This window comes from Helobdella robusta, assembly GCF_000326865.2.
Source record: "Helobdella robusta unplaced genomic scaffold HELROscaffold_42, whole genome shotgun sequence".
Classification (NCBI taxonomy): domain Eukaryota; kingdom Metazoa; phylum Annelida; class Clitellata; order Rhynchobdellida; family Glossiphoniidae; genus Helobdella; species Helobdella robusta.
In genome coordinates, this window is record NW_008704981.1 from 545241 (window position 1) to 565479 (window position 20239).

The window sequence follows — 20239 nt, forward strand, 5'->3', positions numbered from 1 at the left end:
GGTTTCTTTGCGGTTATTTTCATTTAAATTGAATAAATAAGATTTTTCCATTCATTTAGGTTCATTCAGGTTCATTTATCCAGGTTGAAGCTTCCAGAGGAGTTCATCGTGGACGATCAGAATGGTTGTGATGTTAAGCTACGTTCGTTCATTCAGTGGCAAAGAATGCACGCCTGGCTGGGGTTAGTTTTACGGTTTTTTTGAGGTTCCTTTTTTTGCCAGTTGGCTGGCTTTTCTTGCTGGCGGGTTTCACCGCGGCTCGTTTCTTTATTTTTGTTTAAATTAATTAAATAAATGAGATTTTTTCATTTTATTCATTTCATTCAGGTTGAAGCTTCCAGATGAGTTCATCAGGGAAGATGTCAGGCTACGTTCATTCATCCAGTGGCAAAGAATACACGCCTGGCTGGGATACGTTTTATTCTTTTTTCTCTGTTTTTCTCTGTAATTTAACATTAAGTAAGAATGCTCACACGCACACACACGCACACACAATAACATTAAGTAGCTATATAGGTAGGTTAGATAGGCATAATTTTAATTGTAGGTAGGATAGATAGGAAGCATTCAACACTAATGTAATTGAATAGGTAGGCGCGTAAGTTTATTGCTTCTATTTTTTTCTTGCACCCACATTACACGCATCAGCGTATTACACACACACACACACACAAATACATACATAAACACATATATTAGTATTTGAGCGTATTTTTATTTTCATTACACATTCTAATTTATTATTACTAAGGTTGAGAGTAATTTAATTTCATAGGTAGTTAAGGGCAATAATGTAGTTCTAAGAACAATCTTGTAATGTAAATTAAAACGCTGTAAGTGTATCGATAGGTAGGTTAATTATTAAGTTTTACATTATTATTATTATGTTGGAGCCCAAGGCATTACGTAGGTGGTGGGGTGGGTGCCGAAAGGCCAATGAATTGGGCTCTTGAGTTTTTTAATTTTAGGTAAGCTAGGGCCATAATGTAATGAATAGGTAAGTTAAGGCTACGTTGTAACATACTCATTAATAGATTTAGGGTTTAAGTTTTATATTATTATTACTAAGTTGGAGCCCAAGGCATTACGTAGGTGGTGGGGTGGGTGCCGATTGGCCAATGAATTGGGCTCTTGAGTTTTGTAATTTTAGGTAAGCTAGTATTTAATTGTAACGAATAGGTAAGTTGAGGGTACGATAGCCGATAGACTCTGAATTTTGAAGTCTGTTGTCAGAGGTGAGCCTTGGTGGCCAGTGGTGTACCGGCAATGGTTTACTATCCGGACGGCAATGGTTTACTATCTGCACTGTAATGATTTACTATGCGGCATGGCCATAGTCTACTACCCGCACGGCTTCCGGACGGCAAATGGTTTACTATCCGCACGGCAATAGTCTACTATCCGTACGGCAATGGTTTACTATCCGGTGCCCTGGTTATCGGTAAACTTCTGTACAAGGAGGGAGAATGAAGGGGGACTTTTGACTATCGTACCATTAACAATTTAATATAGATTAGTTAAGGTAATTGAATAGGTAGATAGGATTATTTTTATTAAGCAATTTGAGATGCAGGCACCGCTTTCTGATGAGAATTTTCTCTTTCTCCATTCCACGGGCTGTGTTTCAACAACAATCTCGAGAAGGACTGGCACCAGTTTTGGAGATCAACGTAGGAACCGGACAGCATTCAACATTCTGCCTTTGCGAATGGACGACGGTAAATTTTTTTTACATTTTAATCTCTTTATTATTTTCAGATATTATTTATTTGCCATTATATCCATTTTATAATTTTTTGCTTCTAAGATTCTAACATTCATTTACTATCACGCAAATAAAAAAATTTTTCTACAGAATGATGAGAGGTGGGCAGTGGTGGGAGTCAGCACGTTTCAGATAGTGGTCTCATGATGATTTACGTATGATGATGGTGGTGTAGGAAGAATCAGCTCGTTGGCTGTTCGACTGACACTCTGAAGTTCGGATGAAATCTTGTGTGCCGACCAGATGGTGGTGGTCGGTGCAATGGATTACAGTAACGACGAGTTTTGAAGTAAGGTTTAGTTTCGTTTTTTTTTCTTATTTTTTCATTTTATCACTCAACCTTTTAAATCATTCTTCCATTAATTGATTCATTAATTCATTCTATTCATTAAATGAATCATTGATTGATTTATTCATTCACTCATTCATTCATACAATTGTTCAATTATTCAGTTAATCATTTATTCGTTCGTTCGTTCCTTTGTTCCTTGATTTACCAACACGCTAATTAAAAGAAACTTGTCTACAGAATGATGAGAGGTGGGCTGTGGTGGGCGTCAGCACGTTTCAGATGGTGGTCTCATGATGATCGTTCCGATGACAATTCGAAGATAATATTAAAAGTAAATTGGTTTTTGTCCCATTGTACCCTTGAAAGTACTCGAATTTGAACAAAGCATTGAGTGTTATCTCAAAAAGATAGGTTGCCTATTTTTCCAATGACTTGTTTTTTATTTTAATTAATTAATTTTTTTTCAATTTAGTGATTTTCAGTACCCAGTCAAATTCATTCCATCGATGCGTGTCTGATGATGGTCGGTGCAATGGAGGTAGTGAGTGAAGTTTCTGGAGAGTACACGCCGCACATTCACACACACACACACACACACATCAATACAACACACACATACACAACATCCATTCATTCGGTGTCGTTGTTATGTTTCTCTTCAACTTGCTATTTTCTTTACCGGACTTTAATTTAATTCGTAGGTAAGGTAGGGATTGAGATGAGTTGAACAATCGTAGGTAGGCTAGGGCTTAACATTAGTTATAAAGTTTCAAGTAAAATTAAAACGCTAAAATATGTTAAATAAAATACCTGAAACGTGTAAAATTCCTTAAACGTAGAAATACAAATTTCTAGGTAAGTGAGTTGAGTTAATGATTATAAGTAAGCTAGGGCCCTGAGAGTAATTAAATTGTAGGTAGGTGACTGACTACTATTCTTGCGACTTCTTACTAATTTTGTGTGATGTGTTTGTTTTCGCTTCACAACACCATACCAACAAAACTACATTTCATTTTCGTTGTCGCCTTAAATTTGACTTTTTTGAACAATTTTTTATTAATGTCTATTTATTTATTAAATGTTGACTGGTTTCTAGTTTTTTAAATTTGGTTATATAATTTTTGATATTTCTTGAATTACTTTGTATATATGTATGCATAAATAATTTCTGTTTGGTATGTTGATTTAGCCATTATGATATACTGTGAACTGTTCTTACTAAATGTTATTGTTACGTGAATCATTCTCTGAGAACTACTATGGAGTGTTTATAATAATAATTATAATGGATAATAATTATTTTTTATCGGTCGATATTTTGTTTGTTTGTTTAAAATACGAATTTTAAAAAAAATAATGTTTTTAAAATTTTAATTAACCGTCACATTTTATTTTTGAATGAATTCAAATAAAAGCATCCAATGTGTTTGTCTTTCTTTACTAAAATCTCGAAATTGTTTGTAGATCTGTACGGTTAAGTGTTTGTTCGAGTTTGAACAAGCCTTGCAAATATTTTATTTATTTATTTTTGTTTTTTTTTATTTCGTTTATTTGGTTCCTTCAATTTGGTTCATTGATTGGTCGATTGTTTGGCTGATTAGTTGATTGAATGAATGGTTGGTTGGTTGATTGATTGATTGGTTGAGGTAATCTGCTTGTTTAATAAATGTTTGGATGGATGAGTGGTTGGTTGAACATTCGAATTTATTGATTGTGTGTTTGGTTAATTTGTGTTGTTATATAACCATATATACACATATACGATACACACATACGTATATACAAATTAAAATACAAATATATATGTACGTGCATACTTATAAATATGGTCTCGAGACTTATATATATATATATATATATATATATATATTGCTTGTTGTTTTAGCGATGTTATTTCAATTATTAAATTAAAAAATTTTTTTAAATTAAAAGATGTCTTCCAAGCAGATTATCTGCTGTCTGACTATAATTATATTGTAAATAGTTTGCTTTCTAGTTTTGCTGCTTTCTAATTTTAAACATGGGATTAAGACGGCCGATTTAGGTTGTCTTTTCGCGGTTGCGGTTTAGAAAAATTTTCTCTGCTTGGGGCTCTAATGGGTGGGTAACTGTTATAGTGGTGATAGTTGAGACGGATATTGCAAGAGGTATAATTCTAATGTACTTCTTTTAGGATGAAACTTATCAAAAGAATAGAAATAAAAAATTTATAGAAATTTAAGATTATTAAATATCAAAAACCACTAAACCATATAGGTACAGTCAAAAACCACAATTATTGTGCTAATTTAGTGTTAATAGACAAATCAGCTGTTTTTATATCTTTTAAACGTCAGACTCTAAGTATTTTTGATAAAAAAGATCATTTTCAATTAAAATAAGTAATTATTAGAATATTTTCAAATAATTTTGAAAAAACGTTCAAAACTAGCGAATGTTATTTTGTCACTTGAACAAAAATAAAAATTACTCTCCTCATCACTTAAATTTTACGCATGTCTTTGTTTTATTTCCGCTACCGCCATCTATAAAAAAAGTTTCTTCGTCGCTCGCCCTAACTACTGCCCTCCGTTGAAAAGCTTGAAAATTTATTTTGACTGTTGGTTTTTAATATTAATTTTTTTTTAATTTTTTAAATTGATTGTTATTTTTGTCGTTATTATTTTTTATTTTGTTATCCCTCATTTGGTTGCGTCTTGTTGCAACAGTGGCTGCTTATTTCTCTCTTTTCTGTTCTTGTTTTCCATTGATCGCTTGAAAAAAAGCGGCCTTTTGAAAATTGTTTTCTTGCCTCTTCACCTCATTGATTTGTTTGTTGTTGTTTCATTCAATCTGGTTCTTTTTCAATCGGTTGCTTCCGTTGATTAGTTTAATTTTTCAAGTTCTGAAACTAATTTTACTAAATTTTAATAAAATTGAGAGTTGAAATTTATAATTATTTATTTTTATTTACTAAATATGTTCAGTGCCAATGTTAAATATTAATTAAATTTGTCAAGTCTTCCTTTTAACTTCTCATTGGTTGTTGATTGCTGCAAAAATTACTTTGTTTTTAGAATAGTTGATTGAATTTTGTGTCAGTCTTTTATTCATTCATTACATGAGATTTGGTTTATTTACTTTGGGTTAATTTTGATTTCAGAGTGATTAAAAGCCACTGACTGAAAGAAAACTGAACTGGAAAGAATAGAACTTAAAAAGAAGCAATGGACGAACAAGACATTGAAAGTTATTTAGTAAACTTCAATCATGGAATGTCTGATGATCTGCCTAACTCAGGCAACACCTCATCATTTCTCTACACATCTAACAATATCCTCTCGAACAGCGATGACATATACAACGAGTTACAACAGAAACAGTGCTCGACTGAACTGGTAACCAATGATATCACTCAACACGATGATGATGATGAAACTAGTCAAGATGATGAAATTCAGACAGAAGAAAATACAATCCTACCTCCCCAACAGCAAGATGCGAGTGGCGAAGCCAGTAATTTTCAGACTGTGACGTTGGTGCCCTCTGAAATCGATCCAGACGGAGAGATGAGGTACATGCTAATTGTCACTAACAACGAGAATGACAATGGTGGTGCATATGTTAATGATGAAAGTGCCCCCAAACAAATCGTTCTTCCCCAAAATGGTATGTCTGTCTTTGACTTTGATGAGGATTGTAATGCCAACATCACAGCTAATAAAAGCAAAAATCAAACAAAAGACGACGGTGAAGATGAGAATGAGGAAGAGGATGATGAAGATAAAGAGGATGATGATGAAGAAGATGACGATGATGAAGAAGATGATGAAGTTATAAAATTATTAAATGCTTCTGTAGAAAAGGTATCTGGCCCAATCTTGAAGTGTAATTACTGCTCCTACATGACGACGAAACGATTTCAACTGATCAGACATTTGCGCTCGCACTCAGATGACAGACCTTTCAAGTGTGAATTCTGTGCCCTGGCATTCAAATCTCGAGTTACACTAAACAACCACACTAACACTCACAAAGGAGTGCGACCTAACAAGTGCAAGGAGTGTGAGGCCTGTTTCACGACCACTGGAGAACTAATTAGGCACGTTAGGTACAGGCACACTTATGAGAAACCACACAGGTTCGTGTTTGTTCATTCATTTCTTAATTTTTTTTTTTTGAACATTATTGGGCTATTTTATTTCAAATCAAATTTTATTTAGAATAAATCTAAAGCTCCATAACTTGTATTGCTCACAGTTTATCTGCTGGTTTGATATTATTACTGGATTATTGTTAATGGTGATGATGTTGAAATGGTGGTGCAGTCTTAAAATGATAGCTACAAAGAATGCTTCATCTAGTTAGATATCGTACCTTCACTGCCACATCAGGTGCACAGTCTGCAACTACGCCAGTGTCGAGTTGAGCAAACTTCGACGACACGTACGATCCCACACAGGAGAACGACCCTACAAGTGCCCCGAGTGTCCTTACGCAAGCCCCGATACGTTCAAACTTAAGAGACATCTCAGAGTACATACTGGTAGGTCAAAAAGCTGTTCTAATTGTTTGATTGGTAGTAGTTGTTTGATTGATCGGTCTGTTGGTTGATTAATGATAAATTATTTGATTGATTTTAATGCTAGAACCTTTTAAATATTATTACTAATGATGAGGATAATGTATTGTATAATGGTTGATCTTTCTTCCCAATTAACCAGGGGAGCGCCCGTATGTTTGCGACATCTGCGAGATGAGATTCACGCAGAGTAACAGCCTCAAATCACATAGGCTTATTCATACCGGTTGGTTAATCACTCCTAATTTTCTTTTTTTTTTGTTGCTAATGTTTTGCATTTTTTTCTAAATCATTAATTCGATCAGTATTTAGTTTACTGCATCTTATTGCTCTGACTGAATGTGATCAATCTAATTACCCATAATTACTACCACTAGTACCACACTACTACTACTATTACTATCATTATTATTTATCCGTGAATACCCAATTTTAGGGGCTAGACCAATCTTTCGCTGTGAACTCTGCCCGTCAACGTGCACTCGAAAGACTGACCTACGAAACCATGTTCTTCGCATTCACACAAGTGACAAACCTTTACTCTGCAAGAAGTGTGGAAAAAATTTTCCTGATCGATACACATACAAGTCAGTTTTTCAAAAAATATTTTTTTCTGCGTATCTATTTTTTAAGTATGCATTCTTATTTATTTTTTTTTTGTTGGCTCGTTGTTTATTTATATCATTCATTTCTTTGTTCATTTTATTGGCCTGCAGAGTAATTTTAGCTTGTTGTTAAGTGATAATTTTGCGTTATTGCATGTTGTGAAATAAAAATTTTTTTTTTTAAATTTTATTTTCTTATCTCTAAAAATAATTTAGCCACACACTTGCAACAATTCCATAGAATTCACTCGAGAACGCACGACGGGCAGAAGTGTTTCAAATGCGAGCTCTGCCCCTACTCTGCCAGTATACAGCGCCACCTGGAGAACCACATAATGACGCACACTGGGGAACGACCGTTTAAATGCCACATCTGCCAGCAGGGCTTCAGGCAGAAGACCTTACTTAGAAGACATTTTGCAATCTCACATGAAGGAAAATCTGAACAGGTTGGTTGGTTGTTTTGCTGGCTGGTCAGTATGTTTTTTGGTCAGTTGGTTGGTCAGTTGATTGGTCAGTTGGTTGGTTGAGAATACTTAAAATTGTCTGTTCATCAACTTTTATTCCATATTGTTATGCCCAGATTGGAGTCATTAAAACACCGTCAATTTTTTATTATATTTCCTTTCCATCTATCTACATATCTATTTTATTATTCTCTTAAAGAAATCTCTTTGACAATTGTATATGCTGCATTGAAACCAACACTCACCTGACACATACAATTACACACACAACCACACCTACAAAACCAGCATACATACATAACATGCATAACATACACACGACACACATACATAACATACAAACAGTCTTAGATACAAATCATACACACACACACACACACACACGCAGAGAAACAAACATACAAAAAAACTTCTAAATTTGCATTACCACAATACACTACAAACAGGAGCTTAAGCACAGGGATAAAATATTTGGCTGCAAGTACTGTGGCAAAATGTTTGCCAACGAGGGCAGCAAGGAGAACCATGAATTGAGATTCCATGAAGATGAGACGGTTGACGATGACGACAACGATGGTGCTACTGCTGTTAACAATAATGCCGATACTACTAAGAAGTTAGGTGGCAACATAGAGATCAATGGCGTCGACATTTGTAATGATGTTAAGGTTGGTAATGGTAATAAGAGGAAGAGGAAGAGAGGTAGAAAGAAGAATAATAATACTGATGATGACGATGATGACGACGATGATGATAGCTACGATGATGGTGATGATCAGGTAATGAAATCACAGGTAGGATCAATTTTTTTAAAGTTTTTATTTTCTCTTAATTTGTCTTTAGAGCTTAACTGTGTCTTGCCTAAATTTTTATGTATTTTTATTTCGATTGTTCTTAGTGATCTATGTTATTATTTCTATTGAAATGATAATGTACCATAGAGTGATTAACGTGATGTCATTTTTAGGGGCGTGCACGTCAAAATCGGCAGCCTCAATCGTCCTCCACTGCAACACCGAACAGCTCGTCGCCGGCTACTGTGAAATATATCGAACTGGCCAGTGTTAACAAGAGGCTGAAGGTCGTCGCGCAAGTTGAAGGCAAAAGTGATGAAAAGAAATCCCCAGCTGTCTTGAGGAAAAAGAGAGGCAGGCCAAGAAAAGTTTTAAAGGTTTTTTTTTGTTGTCAAGCTTTCTGGATGGAGACGTGGTTGGTGTAGCCACAGTAGTAGTTATTGTAGTAGCAGTAGTTGTTGGTGAAGTAGTATTTGTTGAGTTCTCTTGAGTTGTTGATACGACAACAGTCACTTAGTTGTTGTTTAGCTATTTCAGATTTATTTTCTATCAGATTTTTTCTCAAGTACGTTTTAACTTTTTTTCTTCCCCCAAACAGGTAGAAGATGGCGACGACGACGACGACGACGACTACACACCAAGAAGCAGCGTCAACACACCAACTACAGCAACAACGCATACACCTCAGACGAATTCGACGTCATCAACGGTCGTTACTCCCAAACGAAAGAGAGGCAGACCACCAAAACAAAAGCCAACCCCAGTTATACAATTGGCCGATGAAGACGACGATGATGGGAACGTCAGTGATGATGGTATTAGTAATAATAATGATAATAATGAGGATGATGAAGGTGATGAAGATGAGAGAAAGCTGAAATTACTATTGGAAAAGTATAAAAGTTCCAAGAGAAAATTTCATGTGGATAGTATAGCAGATCATTCTGACAAAGAAGATGAGGATGAGGAAGAAGATGATGATGATGATGGAGTGAATGATAGTTACGATAATGGGGGTCATGGTGATTTATCTGGAGAATTCAACATCAGTGATATTGTTGCTGCCGATGCTGATGAAAACGAGGATGAATGTGACGTCACTAACAACAATTGCGATGATAATGACGAGCTTATTGCTGCTAGTGATGATGAGAACGAAGATGACGACGACGATGATGATGAAAATGATTATCATAACATGTTGGTTCCTTTTGATTACTAGCAATATATTGATAATGACGATACTAAACATGCTAGTAACGCTACTTTAATACATTCTCCCATGTTGGCAATATACTAAAATATACTAAAGCTTTCTTTTCTAGGAATATTAGTACTACCTTAGTACATTCTTTTAGTTAGTAATCACAGGAATAAATGTATTTGTAATGTCGATACCGTAAATTTTAATACTACTTTGATACATTTACTTGATTAGTATAAATGATAAATGTTTTTTTTCGTTTGTTTTGTACAGTGAAACTCAAGACATAAAAACTGAAGCCTTCAAATGAACTCTCTGACACCATCACTCACACTTTGATGAAGAATAAACGTCTGAAAGAATTATTTGGTAACCATTCACTTGTTGCATTCGTTGTACTTGTTTAATATCTTTTTTTAGGCATTTTATTTTCTTTACAATTCACTACAGTATTTATTTAGTTATTAGTATGTGTAAAGAATACAAAGTACACATGAATCAATGCATCACATGTATGCATGCATGCATTGTATGTGATGCATACATTCAGTGCCACTAGGCACGTTAACTATTACAATGTCAGTAGTTCTCTATTATAACTTATCGTAAATGTTATATAATTATTTTAATTATAATTGTGTAATTATATGAAAATTTAATCTATACTCTTTCTTACAGGTTCCCATTTGAAAGAATATTTGTTTATGTGGGAGCTGGGAGCAAACAATTGCGTGTTTTTTTCTTCCTGATTTTTGTTTGTTTTATTTTTACTATTTATTTAGAATGATGATGACAATCATTTGTTCGTTAGTATATTCGCTCACTCATTCGTTTGTTCATTCATTCGTTCGTTCATTCATTTATTCGTTCATTCATTCACTTAGTCGGTAAGTTATTCTGGAGTCTTTGTGATCATGATTGTAACTTTGATTTATTATCAACAATATTATTATATTATTATTATTACTGTTAAATGGTTTTTTACATGGAATATCGATAATTTTTAAATTAATAACTGTTTTTAAACTTCACTAGCTTATTTATTTATATTATTTATTGTTGTTTTTTGATGGATTTAAGTTTTAAAGGCATCTTTTTGTAAATATAAAGAGAGAAATGAAAATTTCTTGAAATGAAGATTTCGTTAATTTCACTTGCTCATTGAGTTCGATTCGATCGTGGCGGATATTTAATTCATTTTTATTTATTTTTCATTTAGATTTTATATGTTTTTGTTTAACAATCGACTCAAAGAATTACTTATATAAAGTGGTTTTCGCGGCGTTTGTGAACAATGAATGATGGGGAACATGATGGTGACGAAGAAGATGGCGAAGTTGACACTACCAAAAGTTAGCGTTTTTGTCTGCATGCCTTCAAAAACATTCTTTTTGAACGCCAAACTCGTTAAAAATGATTTTAAAGTAGAGATAAAAATCCAAATTAACGTATCTTAAAATATTATTTCAAATAACATTTTAAATGGATTAAAATCACAAAGTCGTGATGTGTAATTTTTGTGTCATATTTTTTTTCCTTATAACTTGCCTCTAATGGGACAAACGCATTTTGTTGAAACCATGTCAAGACAACGTTCCTATCAAGACTACTAGTTTATTAAAAAATACTTTATTGTATTAGGGTTTTTAAATGCATGAATGGCAAGGCCTGTGAGCACTTAATTTTTCCAGAGAGCCGGTGCTTATGCGAGTTTCCTCGGAGTCTTGTCATGCCAACCTTAATTTCTCCATCATTCCTTCACCAAGATCGCTCTGAGACACAATCCAGGTTTGAAGTAATTAAATTAAATAATTAGTGGACTTGAGATATTTTTATACTTTGTAAAGAATACATTAACCATTTTTCAATATTAACTATTTTTCTTGACGTTTGCAATGAAAACAATAACAATATCCAAGAGTTTATTAGCCTAGAACCAGAATGGATCGTTTATTTAAAATGGGCTTTAAAATATTATCAATCTGTAATATATAACAGTTAATCTATGTAAAAGTAAATTACGATATAAAAACAAATCTTCGTGTTTTTGCATTTTGGCTAAATAATAGCTGGTAAAAATGAAGAAAACGTCAAATCCAATACTTGTTAAAGTGGAAGATAGAGGAAATTGCACAAAAACGTTGGTTTTTATAGCATTATTTTTGTTCATGTTGTGATTTTCATACGTATTAACTAAATAAGTTTGAGCATAAGTAAATAAATAAGTATAAATAAATAAGTATAAGTTTGAGACCATATTTTTCTAACTTTTAATTGAGTTTTTATATTTTTACTTTCTAACTTTCATTATTGAATCTCCATCACAACTGCAATTCCATTTCTTATTTTTTCAGCTGCCTGCTTTTTGTTCATTCCCTCACGTAATTTTTTACATCTAATTAGCCACAGATTACATTAAAATCACCACTAAATTAGAACAACATCTATAATCCATATTTAAAAGTATAAAAAGTACTTTCAATCAATTGTGCAGCGTTAACCAACAGACCAATCATTTCGATTATACAAAAGACCCAAGCAATTAACTTCATTTAAATTTTTATCTTTCAGCTTCGACGAATACGACGAAACCGAAGATCTGATAAACGTTCACTTGTTAGCGGACCTAAGAAAAGTCATTCAAATCATTTACGAACTCTTCCACCACAACAGACCTATCGATGTCGTCAAATTTCTCGCCAACAAACTCGAGACCAACTTGATTCAACAGACTTTGAGGGAGATCGCCATGGCAAATTGGGAGGCTAAAGAAAGAAAGAAGGAAGAGGAAGGCGAAGAAAGTGATGATGAACAGTACAGTATATTTGAGGAGTGGCCTGAACCAGATCCGAAACTCTTAATGACTACTTATCACAACAGTACAATTTATTTATTTATTTTTCTAACGTTCCTCACGAATATATATATATATATATATATATATATATATATATATATATATATATATATATTTCATTTTTTTCATTTTTAAACTTTTATTCATAATCAACAACATATCAAATAAGTGAATAAAAGTTATGAAGTTGAATATGCGGAGACCGAATAAGACTGTTATATATATATAAATGTATATATATATATGTATATATATATATGTATATATATATATATATCCATGACGTTCCCTAACAAAAAAATGCTTTGTGTTAACAATTATATTTAACAAAATTTTATAAGATGTTTATTATCGATGTGTTTGCTAGGAGCTACTCAGAAAAGAGTGAAAGGAAAGACATTCGCCAACAGCTACGTTCACGAATCAGTTTATCAAAGTTTCAAACTCAGTGAGTATTTATTTTTGAAAAAACTATTTCGAAACAATTACATCAACATATTTTCATGCTTCGCAGAATCTCCTAGATCCCTCAGAAAAGTGCGAAAATGCATAAAAATTCCAAAAAATTTGGACAACTTGAACGATGCGATATTTGTGGAATGCATTCCAGATTTAGCTTGGTCCGTGAACGGCAAGGGTTCTATATACGACCCATTAGAAACTCCATTTGATCATTTCAAAAAAGCATATCCACATCTTCTGCCAAGAATCATTGAACCAAGTTGCAAACAAAAATTTAAAAAACCATGCAAGCTTGAACGACCTGTAGTTTCATCTTTCTGGCAAAAAAAGGAAGCTAAAATAGATTCCTCGTCGAAAGTTAAACAAGTACAAGACAAACCAATTTTCACTAATGTTTCTGTTAAAACAGATGCATCTGAAGATGCGGTACCAGCTTTACAGAATTTGGACACGCACTACCTCTCAATCCTGATAAAAATTTTTTCAACAGTCCCAGAGGAACCGAGTGAGAGAACTCTACCTTCGGCACCTCACGTATGCGTTGGTTCTGTTGACATGAAGTATAATGTAAGCGTTGATACGCAAACAGATTACTGCAACGTTTGTGATAATTACGATCTAATGCAAGATGTTACGTTTCAAGACCACACGAATTTAAAAATGATCGGCAAAGGTTTGCCTCTGAGTTGCCCTTGTTGGACAAGTGTCAATATGCTTTTTAGAAGTCCTGTTGTATTGGATTGGTCTTCTTTTCACGAAGAATTTGTTAAACGTTACCATTCCAGAGTTCTAGAAAAAAATTGGCTGAGCGAAGAAGAATTTTCTTCTTCAACATTTGCAACTTTCAACCAAAACAAGAAATTATTCAAAGACAAAGCCAAAGTTAGAAGTTTCAAATTTGAAGATGAGGAACCGTCTAAATTAGAAGAAGCAAGTCGTCCCAACCCGTTACCTAAATATATTTATTATTCAGAAGAAGAAGGCCAGTATGTGATTGATTACAAGAAGAGACCGACCAGTTTGAAATGGGAGGCGAAGGCAAAGTTTTCAAAACCTGATAGCCAGGATATTCTTTCAAAATTGGTTATATTAAACATCACAAAACCTGTGGGAGATAAAATTTCTTTGCCTAACGAACCTGACGACCCGGATCCATTCCCTAAAGAAGCAATTCCATTTTTGAATGAGGTCGAACAAATCGCTGACTATCCACAAATGAGCCAACCTTCCACTTGTCTAAAGTTAGGTCCCCACTTCAAGATTTGTGAAGAAAGAACTGAATTCTAATTTTTTTTCTGTTATAAGTATACGGTTTTGCATGTTATTTATAATGCCCAGACGGATCTTAGGTTTTTTCTGTAGAGTCCATGGTTATATTATATTATATATATCCATGGTTTTAATTTTTTGAGTTCGATTGAGTTCTATGAATGAATTTCATATACTTTCGAGATTTTAGTTTATTGTTTTGAAGGTTCATTTTTAAACAAAATAAAAGTTTTAAAATGGCTGAGTGTGGCGATTCTAAAAATCAAAAAACGAAAGCCGATTCGAAATCGCTGTCTCAGGAACAAATTGTCGCCGGATTTCAGGAGCTGAGAAATCAACAGCGCATGACAATCAATAAAATTGCCGAAGTTGATCTCGATAAAAAAGAGCATGAGTGAGTTGAGTGGGGATCTTTCTTTTTTAATTTTTTTTTTAAATTTATAAATTTTGTTTTTATTTATATTAATTTAATTAAAATGTCCTTGAGAATTTCATTTTTTATCTTAATTTCTTTACCTTCCTATTTAATATCAATTATTAATAAGCTAGTTAGTTAGGACTTAGAGAGGCTTTGTCCTATGTTTCTTTGTTGATTGGATAATGAACTTGAACCAAGGTTGGCCTCTCATCTCTCTCTTTCTCTCCTCTCTAGTTTCTACCATTTTTTGGTTTTGGGGTACAATTGTCCAACTAACTAAATTGATATTGAGGACCAACCATCTTATTGGGTACAGTTATCCAACTAAGACATTTTTTATTTTAAAATGAAAATTTATCACATTAGGATTAGTAGAATATTAGATTATTAGAATTATTGAATTAACTAAAGTGATCACTAAATGTATGTATTCATTTACAATTGAATTATTGATATTAAATTTTGATTTTATAGAGTTAATTCAAAACTAAATTAATAAAGATTAGTGATTGATGCCCTGAAAAAAGTGGATCCATCTAGAAAATGCTTTCGAATGATTGGTGGGGTGCTCGTGGAAAGAACTGTTCAAGAGATTTTGCCAGTTGTGATATACAATTGTGAACAGGTTACTTACTAATTTATTAGACAGCTAATTAGTTACTTAATTAATTAATTAGATTGTTGATTTCTTAATTAGTTAATTATCAACAATTGAATAGTTTTCATAACATTTATTATAAATAAATGAGTCATCAGTTTAAGAATTTCTTTGAAGATATTGTTCATGACTTCATGCATGTTACCTCCTAATTTCGTTAAATTAAATTCATCTCTTTTCCACTTTATTGATAATTTTTAAAATTTCTTATAAAAAAGTTTTTAAAAAATTTCAGATGTCGAAAATCTCCGAGACACTACGAAAGCAGTTGGAAGCCAAGGGGAAAGAGCTGCAGGAATACAGAGAGAAACACAACATCAAAATCAGAGGAGAGAGTGACAAGCCATTCGAGGAAGAGGATAAATCTACAAAGAACCTCACACCTTCGATCTTAGTTGCTGGAGAACATTCTTCTTAGGATTTAATTATCTCAATTTAATTTAATTTAAATTTTTGTTTTTTTTAATATATAAAGAAAATAAATTTAGTTTTGTTTCTGTGCTTACCTAATTCTCATAAATGAATGCCACTTTTTGTGTGTGTTTTACTAATAATGTATATTTCAGATGGATTAAAGTTTTTATTAAAATCAAATAATCGCTAGGAACCACGTATCTTCTTGTCATTGTTGTTTCCAAAAACATCTTCAAAAAACGCTTTGAAACTGGACAAAGCGTCATTGACACTCCCCCTTTTAAATAATTTTCTGCTGTTTTTTGTGTCCGTAGCAGCCAGAGACCGTCTCACCAATTTTTTTATGTAGTTTAAATCTTGCTGGACTGATTCCAACGATCTCAATTTCAGGTTCCTAACATCTTCATTAATATCTCTCCTAGATCTCATCCATCTATTGCATTGGAAATGTCTTTTCACTCTCTGACTCATGTTGGTTGTCATTGTGCTATTGTTTTCTTCTTCCTCTTTAGCTTTTGTTTGATTTTTGGCCTTCTTGTCTTTGTTCTGCTTCCACTCTTTAACCTCGTCGTAGTACTTGAGGAACTTTTCGTCAAAAAGTGATAACTGTTTGTAATTATTTAAAATTATTATATAGTTAGGTGTTTTATCATTTTTAATTTGTCAGAATGTTTTTATCCAAATACTTTTTTCATAAATTATATGAATTGACGTCTTGTTAAGCCGTATCTCAAGGCTCGATCGAATCTTAGCCGAATGTCCATATATCTAGAACTAGGAGTCGTGCTAACATGTTGAATGCATTCTAAATTTCAGTAGATTTTAAGTAAATTTTTCAAAAAATTAAATTTGTGTTATGCAATCTGAAAATTGAAATTCAAACCTCAACTTGCGTTTTGTAGAAGCAAAGATGATCGAATGCAGGGGTCTTGACCTCGTCTTCCTCCTTGGATCTTTTCACGCGCTTTACTGACGAAGAATTTTGTGCAACGTCCTTGTTTGCCTTTATTGTCGACGCATTCTTCATCTGGTCTCTTTTAAATCTTGGCTTTTGTTGAATAAGTAAACAATTTTAATTAAAACTTTCATGTTAAAAAGTAACTTATGTCGGATTCGGATTATCTAAAGAGTATTTATTACATACCGCGACCCTTAATCCGCCGATAAAATCTTCAAAAAAGTCGCTAGTGCTGCTACTTCTGTAATGACTTCGCTTTTCACGATGAATTTTGTTGAAGTTTTTGACCATGTTGGTGAGCTGGCGATACTGACCGAAAGCTTCAGATCTTTCGAACGGCGACAAATCTGTGAGCATCTCGAATGTTTTATTCTCTTCATCCATCAGGTTATCCAACATGTAAGTGTTATTTAGGTTGAAGTATCTTGGATAATTTCTCCAATAGTTGGGATCCGAGACGGCAGCTGTATCCGCTCTAGGATTATTCATGTAGTTCGTCATTTGATGTTTGCCATACTCGGAAGCCATTCCTAACAATATTTTTTGAAAATGGTTGCCCTGTTCTTTGAAGTTGTTAATTTTTTCAAGGGAAAAGTTTTCTATTTCTCTTTTCCACCTTCTTCCGCGACCTTTACGTCTTCGATATCTTCCTGTCACCTTTTTTGAAGAGTCATCTGGTTTTGTACCATCTATATCATCACCATCTTTTTTGGCTGGTTTGGGGGTCAGCGGCAAAAGTTCATAGCCTGTCCTATGAGAAATTATGATATGAACTGGATTGCCCTCGCTATCGTTGACTGTTTTAATGATGTTGTAGTTCTCCTGATTTTTGTAGTTCGATCGTTCACCTTCTATCATTTTTTTAATTTCTTTATCATTCCAATCGTCCCAGACCGTAACGTAATCGTAATAATCATCATCTTCATCTCTATAACCATCACTGTCATAGTACTCATCATCCATATAATCATCTGGATAATCATAATAATTGTAGTCGTCGTCTAAATCATCCATTCTGGGTTTTTCTCTCCATGACGAGACCCGCATTCCTCCTCTACTTTTACTGCCGCCCTTGAACCACGGATCACGAAACGGTTCCTCAAAATAATTTCTCATTTTATCAAAGTACTGATTAAACTTTTTATCCGCTTTGCTGAAGTACCTACTCTGATCGGAACTCTTCCTTCCGTGACGTCTAGCTTCCCGCTCTTTGTTGCCTACATGCGTCCATCCATCTTTGGCCACAATTTTGAAATCCTCAACCTTCTTCTTCAGCGCCATCGGAGCTTCCTCAGCTGTTCCAGATTCTGCAGGGACTGGCTCACTCTCCCCTGCAGCTGATTTTTCCTCCTGAAAATTTGCGGCCCTTTCAAATATTTTCGTGATTTTTATTTTATTGTTGGTTGCATTTTGAAGTTGGAAAGTTAAGTAAAATGATGAAGATAGGGGCTGATCGGTATTATTATGATCAAACTTGCTGCTATTCTCGAGAAATGTTTCATTAATTACGTTAGCACCAGAAGTGTTAATACCGTTGACGTTTAATTCTTCTGATGCAATGTTACTTCTACTGTCCATGATGACATCCATCGGACGTTGGAAACATGAGCCCCAGCTCACGAGAAAGCAAATTAAAAATAAATGGTTCATTTTTTAACTATGGAGAAAATAACAAAAGACAGAAACAAAGTCCGTTTATTTTTAATTTTGTAAACATAAAATACTTTGACGTCATAAACAAAAGAAAATAAAAGTTGAAGTTAAACAAAAATATACCAGAAATATTTAATAAATATAATAATAAATATTATTTGCAAGACCAGGCAACCAGTCTAACAAGGAACAACGAACCGACTATTTTCGTGAAATTCGTCCAAAATACTATTTATAATTCAACTTTGTCAAAAATTATTCCGACAACTAGCCTAGCTAGCCAGTTAACAAAATAACACCACACACACACACACACACACACATACACGCACACAAACGACCTACATACACTTTATGTATCACCATTATTCATTGTGTGCGCGCGTGTATGCGTGTATGTGTATACATAATTTTAACTACAAATTTTAGATTTCATCTCAACATACCTAGAAAGAAAATCTTTTTTGTACGCTCAATAAACAAAAAACACATTTTCACGACATCAATGTATCAGCTATATCAAGAGTTCTAATACTAATTATAAAACATTTCCACGGCGCCAGACGATATCAATGAGTATTGATATATATCATTTATGAAACTTGTATATGCCGTTATGAAATTATTTTCATAGTCCTGAAACCAAATAAAAATAAACAATTCATCTTGCTTCATAACAAACAAAAATCAAATGTCCATAATAATAGTAAATTCATAGGTGTGTGTGTGTATGTATATATATGTATATACAGGTGTGTGTATGTGTGTGTTTGTCTGTTGGTACGTACGTTCATCTATCTGCCAGAGCATTCAACTGTTCTTTAATCTTATTCATTGAATCAAGCATTAGACTCATAGAAGCCTTGTCTAAACCAATGTCACGTGATTTCAGCGATGACGACGACGATGATGAAGATGGTTGCAGATCTGAACTCATTGGTTGTAAAATCTGAATGATATTAATGTCATTATGAATGTTGTCATTTCTAAGTTATTATTGACCAGAGAAGTGCTAATCATTGATTGATTGATTGATTGATTGACCAGAGAAGTGCTAAAAAACTTGATACTTTTCAATTCTAAGAGTGAATGGAGTAACGAATGAATGAATGAATGAATGAATGAATGAATGAATGAATGAATGAATGAACAAATGAATGGGCATTTGAATGAGCTAATTCTAACAAGCCTAGAGATGAACATACAAATTAAAGTTGAAATAACTCATTATTTTAATAAATATTAAATTAAATAAAACAAAACAACAACAAATAATATTAAAAATTTTAAAATTCACTTTTAAACTAAGGACGCAATTTGGAATCTTTTGTTGATCACATGTCATCAGATCAACCCTCCAATCAAAATCAACCAGCCTGGGCAGGATAACTACAGAGAAAAATAATATTATAGCACAACAAAGTATAATAAAAATAATTAATAATAATTATTAGTAATAATTATTAATAATAATTAATATAAATAATAATAATTGTTAGTTTTATTATACTTGAATTATTAGCTGTCATACTGCTCCAAATGAATGAGTTTTTCAAAACGAACTCACAGAGAAATTTTTTCAAATTTGCCTGAAAATCACCTTAAAAAAATAAATAAAAATATTGTTTTATAATTTTGGAAAAATCATATTATTATTAATTATTTATTTACTTAATTAATTAGAATAATAATTCTATTTTATTTTTATCTAAACTTGGAAACAAAGCATCTATTTCTTGTGTAGTTGAGTATTTCTCAAAAATGCATTTCGTTTCTAACTTCTGGAGGGTATTTATGACCTGAATAACATAACAATAATAATAATAAAATATTAACAAACTATAATAATAGCAAATGGTTAA

At 33.1% G+C, this 20239-nt stretch overlaps 5 protein-coding genes across 5 annotated transcripts; 4 read left to right on the plus strand and 1 right to left on the minus strand.

Moving 5' to 3' along the window:
• Window positions 1–5263: 5263 nt before the first annotated feature.
• On the plus strand, window positions 5264–7356 carry HELRODRAFT_177311 (hypothetical protein; the record flags this gene model as incomplete). The annotated part of the gene is made up of 5 exons (XM_009025524.1): window positions 5264–6177; window positions 6431–6582; window positions 6761–6844; window positions 7055–7205; window positions 7335–7356. 5 exons carry the CDS (start codon window positions 5264–5266, stop codon window positions 7354–7356), a joined length of 1323 nt encoding a protein of 440 aa, XP_009023772.1.
• Window positions 7357–8184: 828 nt separating this feature from the next.
• On the plus strand, window positions 8185–9706 carry HELRODRAFT_177312 (hypothetical protein; the record flags this gene model as incomplete). Its single annotated transcript, XM_009025525.1, has 3 exons — window positions 8185–8358; window positions 8682–8861; window positions 9083–9706. 3 exons carry the CDS (start codon window positions 8185–8187, stop codon window positions 9704–9706), a joined length of 978 nt encoding a protein of 325 aa, XP_009023773.1.
• Window positions 9707–11766: 2060 nt separating this feature from the next.
• Window positions 11767–14294, plus strand: HELRODRAFT_177313 (hypothetical protein; the record flags this gene model as incomplete). Its single annotated transcript, XM_009025526.1, has 3 exons — window positions 11767–11828; window positions 12260–12567; window positions 12913–14294. The coding sequence occupies 3 exons, from the start codon at window positions 11767–11769 to the stop codon at window positions 14292–14294; spliced, it is 1752 nt and encodes a 583-aa protein (XP_009023774.1).
• A 218-nt stretch (window positions 14295–14512) lies between these two features.
• Window positions 14513–15770, plus strand: HELRODRAFT_84863 (hypothetical protein; the record flags this gene model as incomplete). The annotated part of the gene is made up of 3 exons (XM_009025467.1): window positions 14513–14670; window positions 15196–15319; window positions 15588–15770. The coding sequence occupies 3 exons, from the start codon at window positions 14513–14515 to the stop codon at window positions 15768–15770; spliced, it is 465 nt and encodes a 154-aa protein (XP_009023715.1).
• Window positions 15771–15952: 182 nt separating this feature from the next.
• Window positions 15953–18374, minus strand: HELRODRAFT_177315 (hypothetical protein; the record flags this gene model as incomplete). The annotated part of the gene is made up of 3 exons (XM_009025527.1): window positions 15953–16372; window positions 16650–16814; window positions 16911–18374. 3 exons carry the CDS (start codon window positions 18372–18374, stop codon window positions 15953–15955), a joined length of 2049 nt encoding a protein of 682 aa, XP_009023775.1.
• Between the last annotated feature and the right edge of the window lie 1865 nt (window positions 18375–20239).